The sequence below is a fragment of the Dermacentor albipictus genome, chromosome 4, assembly GCF_038994185.2.
Source record: "Dermacentor albipictus isolate Rhodes 1998 colony chromosome 4, USDA_Dalb.pri_finalv2, whole genome shotgun sequence".
Classification (NCBI taxonomy): domain Eukaryota; kingdom Metazoa; phylum Arthropoda; class Arachnida; order Ixodida; family Ixodidae; genus Dermacentor; species Dermacentor albipictus.
In genome coordinates this window covers 66,540,742-66,558,160 of record NC_091824.1, presented here as the reverse complement: position 1 = coordinate 66,558,160, position 17,419 = coordinate 66,540,742, and the positions used below count along the sequence as shown (strand labels likewise).

At 48.7% G+C, this 17,419-nt stretch overlaps 1 protein-coding gene across 1 annotated transcript; it reads right to left on the bottom strand.

Annotated features, from left to right (window-relative positions):
- Nucleotides 1-373: 373 nt before the first annotated feature.
- Nucleotides 374-16,974, bottom strand: LOC135897603 (acetylcholinesterase-like). The gene is made up of 6 exons (XM_065426283.1): nucleotides 16,858-16,974; nucleotides 12,447-12,600; nucleotides 10,422-10,658; nucleotides 8,401-8,853; nucleotides 1,715-2,503; nucleotides 374-651 (listed from the first exon to the last, which is right to left on the bottom strand). Exons 1-6 carry the CDS (start codon nucleotides 16,895-16,897, stop codon nucleotides 483-485), a joined length of 1,842 nt encoding a protein of 613 aa, XP_065282355.1. The 5' UTR covers nucleotides 16,898-16,974; the 3' UTR covers nucleotides 374-482.
- Between the last annotated feature and the right edge of the window lie 445 nt (nucleotides 16,975-17,419).

Here is a 17,419-nt window from a genome sequence, read left to right as displayed (position 1 = left end):
TTACGGTGCCCCACATTCAGTGTTATGCTTATATTTTCGTACAAACGAGTGCTAGAAAACACTCCGTGAATGTTTTTCGGATACTGTACAATATAACGCGCTTGTCAAATGAGCCATTCTTTATCACGTGAGTGCCTTAACCGTTTTGCAAATTGTAGGCACTAGAGCAGACCCTGCTTTAAGAGTCATTGCAGGGGCATATGTCATAGTTGCTATAAGGCAACGTCGTGCATGATCCAGATAAATCAATGTGCCATTTCTGCTCCGAGCCATGGCTAATTAGTTTGCAGTGCAGCGGAAAACCTCGCAGACCGAGTAGATCAGCATTGTGAAGTCGAGTAAAGCAAAGAAAAACATTCGTAGTACACCAGCAAACGATTCAGAAAAGTCGAAATGTTTTGGCATGTGACGTCACTCGTTACTTGTCTGCAACGTCAAAGCTGTAGAAACATTAGCGCCGCTATCTGTCGCTTTGAAAACGGTCAAGCCGCCACGGCGAGCTCGCGCCAGCGACTATGTGCCATCATGAAATCGCAGTGCCCATCCTCCTCAACCCTCACGGTGGAGACGTCGTCCATGGTGAAGCGGAGCAGGGATTTGCTATAGGTGTCGTATCTGGGCCACGGCTCGTCGTCCAGGCTAGTCGGAGTCCTGCGTGAAATCAGCGATTACCTCACGAAGCGCCGACGCCTCGCCACAGTTTTGTTGCGCACAAATGTTTAGTCAAATGAAAAGTGGATATTTTTATGAGGAATGAAGTTCAAGAACCTGCTGTTAAACGCGAACCCTTGCCTTATGGACGTTGGCGTACAGCTTGTATGTAGAATGCAAAATGATTCATTCATGCATGGTAAATTTGATTCAAATTGAACCAATGATCTGCTTGTCCTTTCGCCGAATGAGGCGTGACAGAAGTAAAAAATGAGAAAATCTTTACATTTAAGTCGTACGTTAAATCAAGCGCGAGTTATTTTTTCATCATAAATAAGAGCGACAATTGCGTGAGTCATATGGGGGCCAGGACACAGAAATCAAGCTTGATGACTTCATTGCAAGGAAGCGATGCTTTCAACTTCGCAAGAAATGTGCACTACCGAAGCTTCGCGGATTCAAACGCCTAATTATTCTACGCTATCTCTCCCCCATCCCACATTCTTTCCTAATAAAGATGTACCGATCCATGTTCTTCAAGAATAGCTTTGCGTATCATCCGATGTCTTTTAAAGCAAACGCAAGCTTCTCGCATTCCTCCTGGTCTCGCGCAGCTTGACAATAGAGACTTTTAGCTTGTACGCTATTCCGGTAAACGGGAGCGGTTTGGGCGGATTACCGGATGGTCAGGGCGTAAACGTGAGCGGTGAAGCCGCCTGGTGTTGTAGAGCTCAACCAGACAAACGCATAGCTTAAACTGCAGTAACTCACCATATCCTGCTTCGCCACTCATGCAAATTTTTGGCAGCGGCGTAATTCTGAACACGATTACGCCACTGTCGAAAATTTACCCCAGCAGCTAAGCAGAATACAGTAATTAGCTCTGTGTTTGTGTGGTTGAGCTTTGCGCCACCAGCTGGCGCCACCGATCGGGCCGCTCACCTTGACGCCCCCGCTAAACCGGAAAACCGCCCGCGCTTGCCCGAATACCGGACACGCTAAAAGTCTCTACTGACGCAAAAAAACGCGCCGTTTCGCCGTTTTCGTACTAAGCGAAACGTACCCTGTTTTCGCGAACGTCGCCCACCTCCGCATCAGGCGCCTGCTTTGGGCTAAGACCTTTTCGGGCATCCTCCGGCCGGCGCCAAACGCGCCGCCTAGCGTCACCAACGCGTCGAAGTAGTGCGTCGGGTTGCGGTAGAACTCGCTGGTGGCGTTCTGCTGCTCGCTTTCGACGCGTACCGTGTCGTTGGCCTCACCATGCGGCAGCACGTCGCTCGCGGTGGCTTCGAGGACGTACCGGTACACGGTGCCCCCGCGCCTCGCCACGAGGTCCGCCATGACCCCGGAAGGGCACGCCACTTTGACGTCGGCTAGGAACTCGGCCGCCTGGACGTAGCGGTCGGCGCTGGAGTAGCCGTTGCCGCTGAAGTAAAGCCTCCAGACGGGGCCCAGCCTCGGTCTGGCGAAGAAGTGTAGCACCAGGCGCTCGAGGAAGATGCGAACGAAGCCCCTGGGCCAGTGACCGACTTGAGCCAGGGACCAGTCCTTGAAGAATTGGGCCAGGTAGAATTCGCCTTCGTTCGCCGTGTGTCCGATCAGAAGCTGGGTCCCGTTCAGGGCAGGCAGCAGCTCTCGCGAAGGGTCTGCTTTCTCCGTGCCTTCTTCGGTGGCCGTTGGCACGCCGGCCACGAGCACGGAGCCCTTGCCCCAGGGCTCGTACACGGGGCCGAATTGCTTGCCGTTAACGCCGTCGAACGCTTCGAGGTCGTGAAGGAGAGTGAAGGGCGAGGCCGCTCGCAGGCACTCGATCAGGGAACGCGCGGCGTCATCGTCTTCCACGGAGTCGTTCCTGCGAATGGACATGTTGGCCAGAAAAATGGCAGTCGTCAAAGTACGAGTGGTAAATATGTATGCAGAATTTTTGAATATTGTGGTTACAGTCTTCAAAGGGTATCTCAATACTTTTGAACTATTCGTATGCTAAGGTCATCTTCGTTATTGTTGTTTTTTAATTTTAATTTTGCTTTGTAATAAAATAGATTTGGTTGCGCTGTACAGCCCTGGTACACGAGACACACGTACGAAAAATCCCGATAACATTGTCGGTACATGTGCAGCTGTCGACATTACCGATGAAAACAAGATTATCTTTTGCCGTGTTAGCTTTATTAAAAGACTATTAGGTGCTTCATTAAATATCAGATCATTACTTCCTGCAATCGCTCTGGACGTATCTACAGCCGATGCGATTTATTTATAAGCTTAAATACAAATGTTACTCTGCAGTGCCGGAACCTGAAGCATGAAGCCTTGTTCTGCGCAATTTAAAGCAAAAGCGATATGTGTATGAGCAACTTCATGTTTCCTTTTCAAGCGAAATTGATGCAACTGTCTGCCATTTCTTCACAGAAAGCGCGGCGATAGATGGCTTCCACGAATTTTGAGCTGAAATTACAGGACTTAATGGCCAAAAGCAACACATGCATTGAAAGCACCGCAATTACAGGATCCCGATTTAATTTCGGCAACCCGAGTTCATTCACGTGCGCCCAAAGCACCGGTACACGAGCATTCTTACATTCAGCTGCTATTGAAACGCGGTTGCTGTGGCCTGAACCAAATGCGACCCCTAATGCTTAGCAGGAAAGCGCCCTAGCCACTCTGTAGCCGGTAGTAAATGCATACGCTGCTGAAAAGCTTCGCGCATGAGACACTTTGCATTCTTACACGTGAAATTGTCTTCAATGAAGCGACAGTTACGCGAATGCTTTTTTCTTCTGTGTCCGTCAACAGTTTAGTGCGCAGCAATTTAGTGTCATTTGAAGAAGCTTTCTACGCGTGGGCATCTTTTCTTCTTATAGACAAAAATTGGTTCAAAATGTTCATTAAGATTGTTAGACTATCCACTCCAGAAGCATATCAGGGTGCTCTTAAAAGATAAAGAAAAAAGCCGCGGTGCTTTGCTGCAATTAACTCAATGTTTTACTATTCTTTTCCCATCATCTATAGCGACGAGCGGTGGATAGCGATGAAAAAGTCAAGAAGGGTAAAAATCAATAGAAGTGTATTCCTACGAAGCCTGGGCACATTGTAACGTTCCACTTCATGTTTCATTCTTTTCGTCGTTAATTACTAGCCCGAACTTTGTCGTGCCGCTGTTATATGATGAGTAGGCCACTCGGTACGCCCGGTCAAAACAGAATGAAATAAACTGAATCATTACAAAAATTACTGAGATTACGGCAAACTAAAAAAAACTCATTGCCCTTCCACTCTGTGAAGAAGGATGACCAGTGGCGCTTTGTATGGGGGCCCCTTAATACCAAACTCCACCTAAGCCATGGGTCGGCCCGGTACTGCACTACCTACGCGATCGGCCCCATTACGGGAAGTGCTTAACGCCTGCGTCACCTCCGCCGCGGGTTGGCCTAGTATTGCACTTCCTTAGGGATTGGCCCAACTACAAGGAGTTTTTAACGTCTGTGTCATCTCCGACAAGGGTCGGCCTGGTATTGCATTTTCTTCGGGATCAGCCAAAGTATATCCTTAAGGCTTGCGTCACCTCCGCCGCTGGTCGGCCTGGTATTGCATTTTCTCCGGGATCGGCCCAAGTATAGGGACTTCTTACAGACTACGTTACCTCCACCGCGGGTCGGCCGGGTATTGCACTTTCTTCTGGATCAGCCCACGTATGGGGAGTGCTTAACACCTGCGTCACCTCCGCAGCGGGTCGGCCTAGTATTGTACTTTCTTCGGGATTGGCCCAAGTACAGAGAGTTCTTAACGCCTGTGTCATCTCCGACGCGGGTCGGCCTGGTATTGCATTTTCTTTGGGATCAGCCAAAGCATATCCTTAAGGCCTGCGTCACCTCCGCCGCGGCTCTGCCTGGTATTGCACATTCTTCGGGGTCGCTCCACGTATGTGGAGTGCTCAATGCCTGCGTCACCACCACCGCGGGTCGTCCCGGCATTGCACCATCTTCGGGATCGGCCCAGGTATGTGGAGTGCTTAACGACTACGTCCCCTCCACCGCGGGTCTGCCTGGTATTCCACTTTCGTCGGGATCGGCCCAAGTTTATTCTTAAGGCCTGTGTCACCTCCGCCGCGGGTCGCCCTGGTATTGAACTTTCTTCGGAATTGTCCCAAGTATAGGGAGTGATTGACGCCTGCTTCACCTCCGCCGCGGGTAGGCTCGGCATTGCACTATCTTCGGGATCGGCCACGTATGTGGAGTGCTCAATTCCTGCGTTACCTCCGCCGCGTGTCGGCCTGGTATTCTACTGTCTTCGGGATCGCCCCAAGTATATGGAGTGCTTAACGCCTGCTTCACCTTCGCCGCGTGAAGGGGCCTTATTGCACTAGATTCCAGATCGACCCACGTATGGGCAGTACTTAACGGCTGCTTCACCTCCGCCGCGGGTCGGCCCGGTATTGCACTTTATTCCGGATCGGCCCGCACGAGAAATTGTTGGTCTACGCGGAGACGCAATCCGCCAGGTCCTAGCCATAGACAGCTTCACTGTAAAAATTACTTTGTAAGGTCTTACGTGCCTTAACCACAATCTGGCTATGAGAAACGCCGTAGTGTGAGAGGGTAGAGAGCGCTCCGAAATAATTTTGACCGGCATGGTTCCTTAATACGCACCCAATACAGGAGCATTTTTTTCATTCCTCCATCATGGGGATGCGGCCACCGTGGCCGGGATCTGACCCCCGACATCGTGTTGAACTGTGCAATGCCATAGCCTCTGAGGTACAAAAGCTTGCATTATAGGAAATCGAACGCACGTGTTGGGATCTGCGATAGGCGAATGCTTTCTTGAATCATCTCAGTGAAATGCTATATGGGGTGTTTCAGATAAGTCGGGCCAAACATTATGAAATCCATGTGTGAGTTGCAAAAATGCAACCAATTTATGGAATTTTCGGCTGGCCGTTCTGGAGCGCTCTAGATCACCCTCGCGAGCGGCGTTTTCTTCGGCTGGTTGAAAGAGAGTGAGATAGATAGTGATCTAAAGAAAGGAAGGACGCTTGATTCTGCAACGAGAGTGAGCGCCCTGCGTTCGGCCTGGTTCTTCTCGATAGCCCTCCTCCATCTTCGAGCGCTCTGAGGAGCTCCGAGCCCTGTCGTCGAAGTAGGCATCAAGATTGAGAGTGTTTGCAGCAACGCCATCACAACACAGCGTCAACGCTGCTGGCGACGGTCCACCGTCGCCTAGGCAACCTTGGCCACAGCACGCTGGCGTCTCGACGAACGCTCGTCTCACCGCCCCATCCGTCGGCTTTTTCGGCAGTGCCGGTAGCTTTGCATAGGTGAAACGTCGGACGTTGGCACTAGTCACGTGATTTCACATCTGTCATTTCCTCATCTGACAGAGTCACACGTCTGGCCTGCGCGCTTGTCCTCTACGTCAGAGTTCGGGGAGCACCGGTTCTGCTCGACTCTGCTTCAGGGAATAAAGGCGACCAGCCGAAGATACCATTAGTATTATTCGCTTTTGATCAATTAAAAGTTTTCTTGCAGACCTGAAGTAATTAACAATTAATTAGCCAGCCTTTAAAGCCTTTATTTAAAAGCAAAATATTTAATGTGCTTTGTACACCCTATTGAGCAATATAAAAAAAAAAGTTTCTCTCCGTGCTGGTAGCCACTGTGCATTGTTTTAATTTTGCCTGGCTACAGAGAAAGCGCGCGATATTTGAAAAAAATCACGTGACTACGCGCTTACGCGCAGCGACATTAGTGCCCTGAAACATTCTACCAATGAAAGATCGACGCAGCAGGCAGACGGAAGGCATGAATAGGCTGCAAGAAATAATGATAGTTGATGGCCACACCCATCATCTCTGATGCTTCGCCATGTGCCGCTAAAACCTTCTAACCCTTTACGATGTCAATAGCAAAAAATTCACCGACTTACGCTACTCCCTAATGCGTAATTTGAGCGAAGCTGTGTACGTGCTTTCATTTCGCGATGTATTGGCTGGCGCGGACAACATGTCTCGTGCCGCACGATGCAAACGGAGTGAAATGTGGCGTGACGACTTCTCTAATCGTGACGTGTGGGCGCGATTCACCGCAGCCGCCGCAGATAGATATCCACTCATGCAGCACTTTGTTTCCATGCAGACGACGCTTGCTACTCTGGTGTCATCTCGCAGCCATCGTCGGCGCAAATGGCACTACGCTTTTCTTCTCACACTTTCGCCATACCCTCCTCCTACGCTTTCCTCCTCCCGCTCTCTTCGCATCCCCGTCTTTCATCTCTCGCTGCGCTCCGCGTTCTCTCTCATCTTTCATTGTACTTGTTCGCTCGGTTACGAGATAGGACGCCACCGCCGACGCTCGGCGCAGGAACGGGCGCCTAAGAGCTGCGCTCTAAAACACTGGCAGATCTTCAAGAATGGTCATGCGCTACTTATCGCTTATGCCATCGCTTCAACCAACAAGATATCTCGCAAGAGTGGGAGCTCGGACCATTTATTTGGTCCATCTCAGTCTGCTCCAAGCCTGTCGTGCCCTCGATATGCGTGCAGCATCGATCATTCGTTCCCGCCGGGTTTGAGGTCACTAATGTTGCGGTGTATAAGCGCGTATTCATGTGGTACGTCTTCAAATCTCGCGCGCTTTGTTTACAATGCGGAAAACTTAAAATCAGAGCAGCTATCATAACAGAAATTTTTTTTTACATTACTCTATACGCTCTACAATATCTACATTGACGATTTCGCGTCTAAATTATTATTTTACGAGTCGGTAATTAATTATTCTTAATTATTCTTAAGCTTATAGTAAAGAATGCTCTCCAGTTGTTCAAGAGGGCAGCTAACAATACTAATTTGGTTGCATTCTCGTAACTCCCACGTAGATTTTTTTTAAGTTTGGGCCGACTTAGCAGAAACACCTTGTAGAAAGAAGCACATGATGTGTGATAATTAATTTTCTTTAAACCTATGCAATTCTTTACCCACGGTGCAGCTGTGTGGGTTGCGCTCTTTTGCTTCTACTTGGCGTGACACTAATGTTCTACCCGGAAACTGAGCTACGGCAACGCGATAGAATTGTCAGGAACATCAGGATCGCACTGCTTCCAGGATCGGTTGCTGTTCGAAAACGCATCAAACACCATTGCGATAACATAATGGGTGTCCCAGCTAATGTTACCCAATTGGTTCAATGAAAAAAAAATTTAAATAACACCTTGCAAGATACGATTTTCAGGCCTATGGTAACTGGTCTCCAGACCTCAGACAACGGAGCGCTGTAGGTGTTTACAACTATCTTTAATTGTGTTTTTTATATATATACTCCTGCTATGAACAGCTTGTCTAACCTTAGTTGGGACATACAATGTAGTTGCACTGTGTCTACGAGGTCCATCCAGTTAACTCGGCCAAACCCCACTGCGCCAATCTCCGGGATGGTATATGTAGGGATAGAACTGAAAGGGTCTCTCTAATACTCCAGGAGTTTTACGTGCCAAAGCCACCATTTGATTATTAGGCGCGCCGTAGTGAGGGACTCCGGTTTGACCACCCGGGGTTTTCTTACATCCACCCAGTGCGCGGGCATATTTGCACCTCGCCGCCATCGAAACGCGGTTGCCGAAACCGGGATTTGATCCCGTGAGCTCGAGCTTAGCAGCGCAAGGCCACAGAGCCCCTAAGCCACCATGGCTGTTAGCTCTTATACAATCCGTGGGCTCGGACGAGATTTCAAAGCGACTGCTAATATAGTTACTGACGTGCTGGCGGTTCTCCATCCGTGAGCGCACACTGCAGCCGCGTACTCTCCTATCTCCGGCGGCCCCGCGAACGGTACCCGCTCGGTCGCCTCGAACGGGCTTCCGCCCTGCATCACGACGCGATGGAAGAGCCGGCGGGTCGCCGGCATCAGCAGGTGCAGGCCGGCGCTCAGGGCGCCGCTGTCCACTCCGACCAGCGTGACGGAGGCGTTGTTGCCGCCGAAAGCGGCCGCGTTCTTCGAGACCCACTCGAGCGCCGCGTGCTGGTCGCGCAAGCCCTGGTTCCCGGGCACGCTGAAGAACGGCGTGGTCAGGAAGCCGAACACGTTGAGCCGGTAGTTGGGCACGAACACCACGACGTCCTCGGCGGCCGCCATGTAGCGGCCGTCGTACAGCGCGTCGTCGTTCGAGCCCCGCTGGAACTCGCCGCCGTGCAGGATCACCAGCACCGACCTGGGAGATTCGAGGCCCCGGTCGAATCGGCTTGGGCCCTATGTCCCTCGATGTCATGCCCTCGCCGCTTTTTTTTTTTTCAGATCTCATTTTGTTCGATTAACGGGGAAACAAAATACGGAAGTACTCCACTTGAGTGCGAAAAGGGTGAGGAAACTGCGACAAGCCAGGTGTTGTTATATCGCTCAATGCCGAAAGTAACTGACGACGACTCGGACCCCTTGCACTAGTTGCCAGCGCAGGGCTCCCCTCCTATCGGACATAAGGCCGGTTGTACAGACGGTCGTGTGCCTCCCGGCAACATCTGTGCCATGCGAGCTCAGCGTCTCTCATGCTGGCATGACTGTTGATAAGCTAAAGGTACTGTCTACTGCCAGAGAACGTTAACAATCTTCCTTACCTCCACAGCTGAGCATCAGACTGCATTCGACAGCTTGAGATGCTCGAATGACCATTTGCGCAGAGTGTTGTTCCGGCAATAATAAAGGCAACTGTTCATTCCAATAGTACGGTTTGTTTTTCTTTCTTCAGAGTTTATGTATCGTGACAAATCTCCGGCATTAATTTTTTTTCCCCGCTTATTTGTGTAAATGCACAAATCTGACTAATCGAAAAACTAACGAACTATATGGTAACGAGTAATCGGCTTAACATACTGAATCAACGCCCAACCCTAATGAATAACGTTCGAGAAGCGTTTTATACACCAGGCGCGTCTTCGGCAAAACTTTCAGACAAGAGCGATTGTACGCAGGAAAGAAGTCGCCGGCAACGTCTTAAAAAGATAAGCCCATGCGTGCAAGTATGGAAACCAGTGCTGACTAATTTATTAATTAGATTTAGCGACCCAGAGCAACACTCAGGCTTGCGAGTGACAACACATGTAGTGGGACGGTCCTGAATAACCTCGACACCTGTGGTCTCTTAATGCGCGTCAAAAATAATGGGGCATGATTTCTGCATTCCGCCCCCCATCTAAGTGCGACTGGCGTGGCTCGGAGTTAAACCTGCGACCTCGTGCGCTCCACCGCAGCGCGCTAAAACCATGGAGCTACGACGACAATTTTCAGTCTATCTACTGCGACCAATATATCATGTACTATTAGTCTGTGACAATCCTAGAATAAAGAAGTTATATGTACGCTGACCAAATGAAACTCAATTTGTGCCAGCCAATTAGCTTCGCTTACTTCCCCAACTTCAACCGGTTCTGCGTGTATAAACGTCATTTTTTTTCCCTACAGATCCTAAGTTTTTGTTACTCGTTTAAACTCGTTTTGTTACTCGTTTAAATTTAAATGGCTGTGTAAATTTCATGTGTGATCTTGACGTCAGTGCTCGCAAAAGTAATATTGTAGCTTGAAGCAGCAACTCTTCAATTTCCAATTAGCATACAACACTCACATCGGCAGAGCCAAGTCATTAAGCTGCAAGTGGACTCCAATTCGCTGTGCTCTCTTTCCGAGGTGAAGGGCAGCTACAGTGCGCTTTCGTGGCTGGAACTGGTATTGCGTCCTTACTGTCGCCGCCGACCACAACTTCGCCTTGAAAGCCACCGCAACGTTCACCTGTTCGTGGCTCCGTCCGGCGCGAACACGTTCACGTGAAGGCAGTTCTCGGCGCCGACGAATCCCTGCGGGTCGTTGTCGACCAGCGAGGACAGGGCTGGCTGCACGCAGCGGTCGCGCACCCTCTCGGAGGCGTCGCGGTAGCCGCTCCACGGGGTGCCCGGAGACGGGGGCGAGAAGCGGTCCGCGCCCAGCGGAGCGTCCGCGAACGGAACGCCGTAGAAAACGGCCACGTCCCTGCAGGGAAGTCCCCGGGCCCCCCTCCCGTTGTTGTCGTTTGCCAACGAATGGCGTGTATGAGTCGTGAAATCAGCGGCATGCAAATGAGACAACAGGCCACGACCGAGGGAGAGAGAGACAGCCGGGTTCTTCCTCTAGCCTCACTCGACCTAACCAATATTAGCAGTAGGGAAGGGAACGAAAGCAGAGGACGCACTTCGCATAATTTGCGAAGGAAATGCCCTCGGAGCATTATGCCTCCACGCGTCTAGATTGAAAGCTTAGGGGAAAGAGGAAGCTTCAGCTCTAGGCCAAGTAGTACTTTCTAATAAAATACATGTATTACGCAGAAATGCTCTCGTGAGCCAACCGCTAGACTGACGTGAATAAGATTTCTTGCATATTAGAGAGAAAGAGAAATTATAGCATCTTACAGAAGCAAAATGTTAATGTTTTTATATATTTTGAAAAATAAAAGAATATATCACAAATATATTTAAAAATTCAAGCACTACCTTTACAAATTTGTAACTCTGCGCCAAAAACAAGTTTTCCGTTTTATCCTCTTACGGTAATCCGAACGTGAGATGCGGGCTCAAGACAGGATGAACACTGGTCTGTTTCGCACGCATGTTCTGCGCTCTGTATCGCGGTTTTCAGTGTTTCCACTTAGCTTGAGCTTGTTATCAACCTCGAAGAAAGCGTACCCTCCCTCTTTAAGTGACGAAAAGTGCGGATTTATTCGGGCTAGAAGGTGTCATTATACCTCAAGCATGATACTCGGTGCATAAACAGAGGTGTGTCCGAACAAGTACCTTTGAACGTTCAGTTGCTCGTAAAAAAGACAAGGGACTTAGCAGGTGCCCAAGCACTACGATATTACTTTGGCGCACTCTCTATCGTTAAAATGCTCTGAATTCTTCATGAAAAAAAAACTAATGCACAGTTTAAGGCAATGTTTATGGCAAACATTTTTTTTTTCAGATTTAAGAAACTGTGATTCGCTTAATAAAAGAATGTTCCCAAAATGTTTCTAAATCCCGTGTTTACAAAAAAAATTTTGGCAACCTTTATATAAAACAAACGTAGTTGTATTAGTAGCCTCGACCTTAACTTACATGCCTATTGCAGTCCGTTTCGCATCATCAGTGGGCGAGAGTTCCCCGCCGGTAAGCGCACACAAGCAGCAATTTAGGCAATACTGAAGACTCAGTGCTTTAGTCTTATTGCACACTGTTGCACCATTCAGGCTGTTCCAGCTGTTGAACCAGGGCAAGCTAGTCCACCTCTACTTCGTTGCACCGAAGTGCAAGAAATAATGGAAACAATGTATCATAAGAACGAGTTGCGCACCTATGTTGTGCCGACCGCCTGTCGTGTTGCGCATTTTACGTGGACAGGATAACGAGTTTCCCTCTCTTTTTTTTTGCGACAAGCCTAAATGAGAAAAAAAGAAAAACGCTGTCTGAAGAAATTTATATAAGAAATACATTCGCTCTTTTATTGCACAAAGAGCTATATATCCTTATTTCTCAACGCTAAATATTTAAAAAGAAGTGCAGATTGCGTATGTATCGAAAACAGATTGCGTAGAGCTTAAACACAACTTCCGTGATCCGCGCTGGGCACCAAGGATTAGTTTTACACGAGTACACTTGCTGGGCACTTGTCTCAATAACACTGCTACAAAGGGGAAATGTAATTCCAAGGTGATTCATTTCTACAGAACTTGCTGAGCGTTAAGGCTAGAGGCCACGCGCGTTCTGGACAGCCGGAGGCACTTCATGCCGCGTCATCAGAGCCTACCTGTCAAGCACGGAGACGCGTAGTCCAGTCACCGCTCCCAGGCTGGTCACCGCACTCACTTCCCGGGGCCTGGTAAGCCGGTGGAACGTGGTAGGAGGCGATTTGCTCAGCAAGTAGGCCACCAGAAGCGCCGCGCCTATAACCAACACCGCACCTGCACGAAGAACCAAGCGCGCACCAAGGGAAATGACAGTGGCACATCGAGCGTCCCTCGTTCCGTCATTGAATGAAAAAGGCAACCGCCTTTAACGCCAAACTCTACGTGCGATCCGCCCTTGTGAACCACAGGAGCTACGCGGCATTGCCCTTCGCCGCTGCTTTGAAAGAAGACTACTGATCATGTGACCCCCTTATGTCGTAGCCAGTGATCACGTGTCCATATTGAGCGCCCCAAGATCTGTGTACAGAGCAGGTGACCCCCTTCTAGCACCTCTAATGGGGTACTCAAGAACAACTCCTGCTAACTTTAGTGTAATAAACCACTCGCGTAGCGGACGAAATGTGTCACTAATAACTGCAGAATTTTAACGGAGTGTAATTCAAAAACGCTCGTGCACAGTGCATTAGGCGCAGGTGAAAGAACTCCACGGGGTCAAAATTAATGCAAAGGTACTGGATTACCACGTCCCATTGTGCATTTCTGGGACTAACTGCAATGAAACCACGATTGCTAGGTGGTTGGTGATAAATGAGTAGTAGATACACCTGAAGCAATCTTGGCAAAGCCGCAAAGCTGCTATTTGTATCATTTTCTTATTAGCAGCATCTGAGACGCACCTTAAGCAGACGAAGCGATCACGTGGTGGTTAGCGACTATGACGTAAGTCCCAGCACGTGGCCTTCGAGATATTAGAGCGCGCCACTGGTAGCACTTGCGCCGCTTAACCTCGGAGGACATGCCGAGGAGACGCGAATTCTTGGCCAAGCGTCACTTCCGGCGAGCAGTAATGGCGGCGTTTCTTTCAGTTTCGGTAGCAAAAACAGCTATTTTAACGCGATAGCGTTAAGGAGCTCGTGTCGCAGAAAAGCCGGTGTCGTCGGTGTCGGCGTCCGCGGCGCTGACCATGAGCGATAAATCATGGCAGGCACTTCATAAATAAAAAGCAACTTCCAAGATGTGCTGGGTGGGAATCGAACCAGGGTCTCCGTAGTGTGAGACGGAGACGCTACCACTCAGCCACGAGTTCGATGCTTCCAAGCGGTACAAACGCGCCTCTAGTGAATGCGGTGTTGCCTTCGAAACGAGCCGTGGAAAGTTATACTGCGGTGTATATCGATAATTATGAACATGTAACTTACAGAAGTCGCGATTACACGAGTAGCGAAGTGCGTTTCCGCTGCATTTCTTCTGCGCTTTCCGCACACGCAGAGCCATCTTGCGGCAAACACAGAAGACCCCCTCCTCTCCATGTACGGCGCTGCCCCGACAGATGGCGCGCCACGCGCGCATTGGAGCTGCGAGGACCGGTGCGAGGCGGTTCGCGGACCCGACTCCCTCTCCCCTGACAACGCTTCGCCTTGCTCCCTCTGCAGAATCAAGCGTCTTTCCTTTCTTTAGATCGCTATCTGTCTATCTATCTGCCCGTGCCGATCACGACGTTTGGCTGGCGTGCATCATTTCCCCCTCCGGGATACCGAGTTCTTTGGTTCGCTCCGCTTGCTCAGGCGCACGTTTCGTTGCTGCGCCGAACGCCGCGTTGCTCGACCATATGGCTCGGCGCTCACCGCGTCCGATGCGGGGCGCCTCGTAAGTGATGGCTGCCCTGTAGCCCACTGTCTTACACCCCTTGACGGGTCGACGGGAACGCTGTCGCGTTCCAATCTTGAAGGCGAAGGTTAAGCGTCCTCCAATTTTTTCCTAGCTTTTCAAGATCCTTCCTCGTATACCAAAAATAAAATTTTGCACCGAAACTCCGCTACACCTACACTATCTCGAAAAGGGAATTTTACGAAATCTAAAATTTTGTTGTGGTTGACCTTTAAAGACCTTTTCAATCGCTAATTATACCATGAACTGGCAAATAAATATGCCAAAGCCGCATCTTTTCAACGGATGGTGCTGCAGAGTCTCTTGAATAAGGTAGTTCCTTTCTGCATTTATTAGTGCATCCTAGTATAATTAAGGAGTGTTTAACTCTTGACTTTATGTGCACCCGTGAGCAAAAATATACGGACCAAGGATCGTGCGATAAAACTCAACTTCCCCTCTGTCTGTAAATTGAACTTAAAATTAAAGACTGCAATTCAAACTTGGCATTACGAATTTTTTATTGCACTCGTCAGTTTCCGTTTATGCGTGTCCATTGCAAAGAAATTTTGTTTTTTCGGTGACCCTGTGGTCCGTGTACTTTTGCTCACAGGTGTACAATCGGTAATATCGCACATTGTTCATGAAAAAATAATTTGAATAATTGGCCCAAACAACGTGTACCAGTTCATCATTGGCTGCAGGTATAACGAAAACAGAAAAAAAAAGAAACAGTACTAATTCACCATTGTTGACAACACGGTACGTCGAGCTTCCCGTCAAACATTGTAGGGCCTGTAGCCAAGCGGTCACACGCAGCAGTAGTCTGCCTTCTCTAAACGACTGGCAATGTAGACGAAGGAGACCATGCGTTTCGACGTAGTGCTTGAGCCCTGCACTCTGTATGTATTCCCGTCGCAATCGATGTCTTCGAGCTTGATCGGGCATTGTTATCTACGCGTGCGCGATATTTCTTTACAGTTGAATTTGTCGTCCACCCATAAGAGAGAAAATGGGATATCCGTAGACACATTTTCTGCCTTTAATGTAACATTTTTAGTGAACAAATGTTTACTTTGCGGAAATGGTGCGACACTGTGTTCTAAGTTACAGCACACTGAATGCTCCCTGACAAAACGTCTTATCAGATGTGGTTCCGCCTGTAATTAAAAATTGAAGTTAAATTATGTGGTTTTACGGGTCAAAGCCACTTTCTGACTATGAGGCATGCCGTAGTGGAGGACTCCGGAAATTTCGACCACATGGAGTTCTTTAACGTGCACTTAAATCTAGTACACGGGTGTTTTCGCATTTCGCCCCCATCGAAATGCGGCCGCCGTGGCCGGGATTCGATCCCGCGACCTCGTGCTCAGCAGCGCAAGACCATAGCCACTGAGAAACCACAGCGGGTTGGTTCCGCCTGTAATCTATACACATGTTTGCTAGGACAGTTATTGTTTTCTGCAGAGAACCCCAGAGGAAATATTACCTTCACATTTCTCTTCGGCACGTGCTTACTTCGTGAACCCTCCGTCAGCTGCTCGGCTCTTACCCCCCCCCCCCCCCCCGTATTCAGAAATGCAACTTAAGTCGAAGCCGATGCTTGACTTGATTTAGATGACGCCTGGCGTTAACGTGCCCAAAGACGCTCACTGCGTTTCCTTGAACGCGTTCGCGATAGGCGTCACTTACATCAAGTCAAGCATGGACTTCAACTTAAGTTCCATATCTGAATACGGGGGACTGTACGCGGCATGCACCATGAAGAACTCATTCCGAAATAAATTATGATTGCATATCTAGATTTCTCCTATCGGAGCAATGAAAAATGTTCGTTTGTTCAATCCTTTTGTACCAATTATGCGCCATAAGACAGCATCATTTGTGCCTTCAGAAGTCACGGAAAAAAGATAAAAGTTAGGCAATAGTAGTCCGCGTTGTCATATTCTTTGGGCCGGTACCTTAGATAAGCGATGGTCTCACGGATAATTTTCTTATGGCGTCTGTAATACGATTAGAAGCCAGTAGTTTTGCGTACGTAATCAGTAAATACCAGTTAGCTGCACTCGATTTACAAATTTATGATAAGTTCTGGGGTTTCGTGTGCTAAAACCAAGGCCTGATTATCCCCGACACGTATAGTGTGATCCTCTTGCAGGAGGCTACCACTATCGTGGCGAAAAAAGTTGCTGGAAGTGACTTGACCAGCCCCCGGACATACACACAGTTCGCTTTAGGCCTAACTGCTGTTTATAGTCAAGCAACCATAGTTCAGGAGCGCAAACTAATGAAAGAGTCCACCAAATTCGTCATTTTGTTCCGTGATGCGGCTTGGAGTTCCTTTCTCTAGACAAACAAAACGGCACTTAACGTGTAATCTCCCTTTTCAGAAGTCCGAAAAAAGGAGATTGTTAATATGAACAGAACGACGTAGGGAAATCTGGAACGAGCAGTATGCGCCTCGATCAGTAACTAAACGCGACTGTACTATTCACGAGTGTACAAAGTAGCAACGCTCTTCTATTTGGCACTGTTAGGCCTCACCAACCGATGCCAGAAGAGCGATATTGCGACTGATCTTAGGGATTATGCAGAACCTATATATTTAGATCATTTTGCTTCACTGCGCATGGCAAGAAAGAATGAAAAAATTATTAAACTCACACACTAGAAAAATGATTAACTTCGCGTTGGGGTCGCCCATGCTGCTTCCTGATCCCTTTGCCGATCTTCGCAGCTGATTCAGTCTTCTTCTTCGTTATCCTCCCTTTAACTCGAGGCTAGTGAAACCAACTGAAATGGTCGGTCGTTCTTGTTCTTGTGCGCAAACAATGGCTCATCCCACTATGGTATATTGGCCAAAAAAAGGGTCGTGTTTACATGTGTTTTGATTAAAATTGTAACCAAAGGAAAACTTTGAGTATGAGTGTGTGGGTGAAAGAAAAATAAATAGATAGAGAAAGAAAAGTAGATAGGTACACAAATTCTGTGATGCAATAATTTAACATCAATGAATAAAGTAAAAAGTCAAGCCCACATACGTATCCCTACATGTATAAATGCCAAAGCATTGTGACGTCTTTCCGATGACGACTCCGAAACGTAATAGCATTGCTTTCACGTTGCCTTGTATCGTTTCTCGCATCACGTGCCCCGGCCTCGCTCGCGTACTTGCGCGTACGTGCATAGGAGCCGGGTGCAGCTACTGACTGAGAATTCGAAGTCG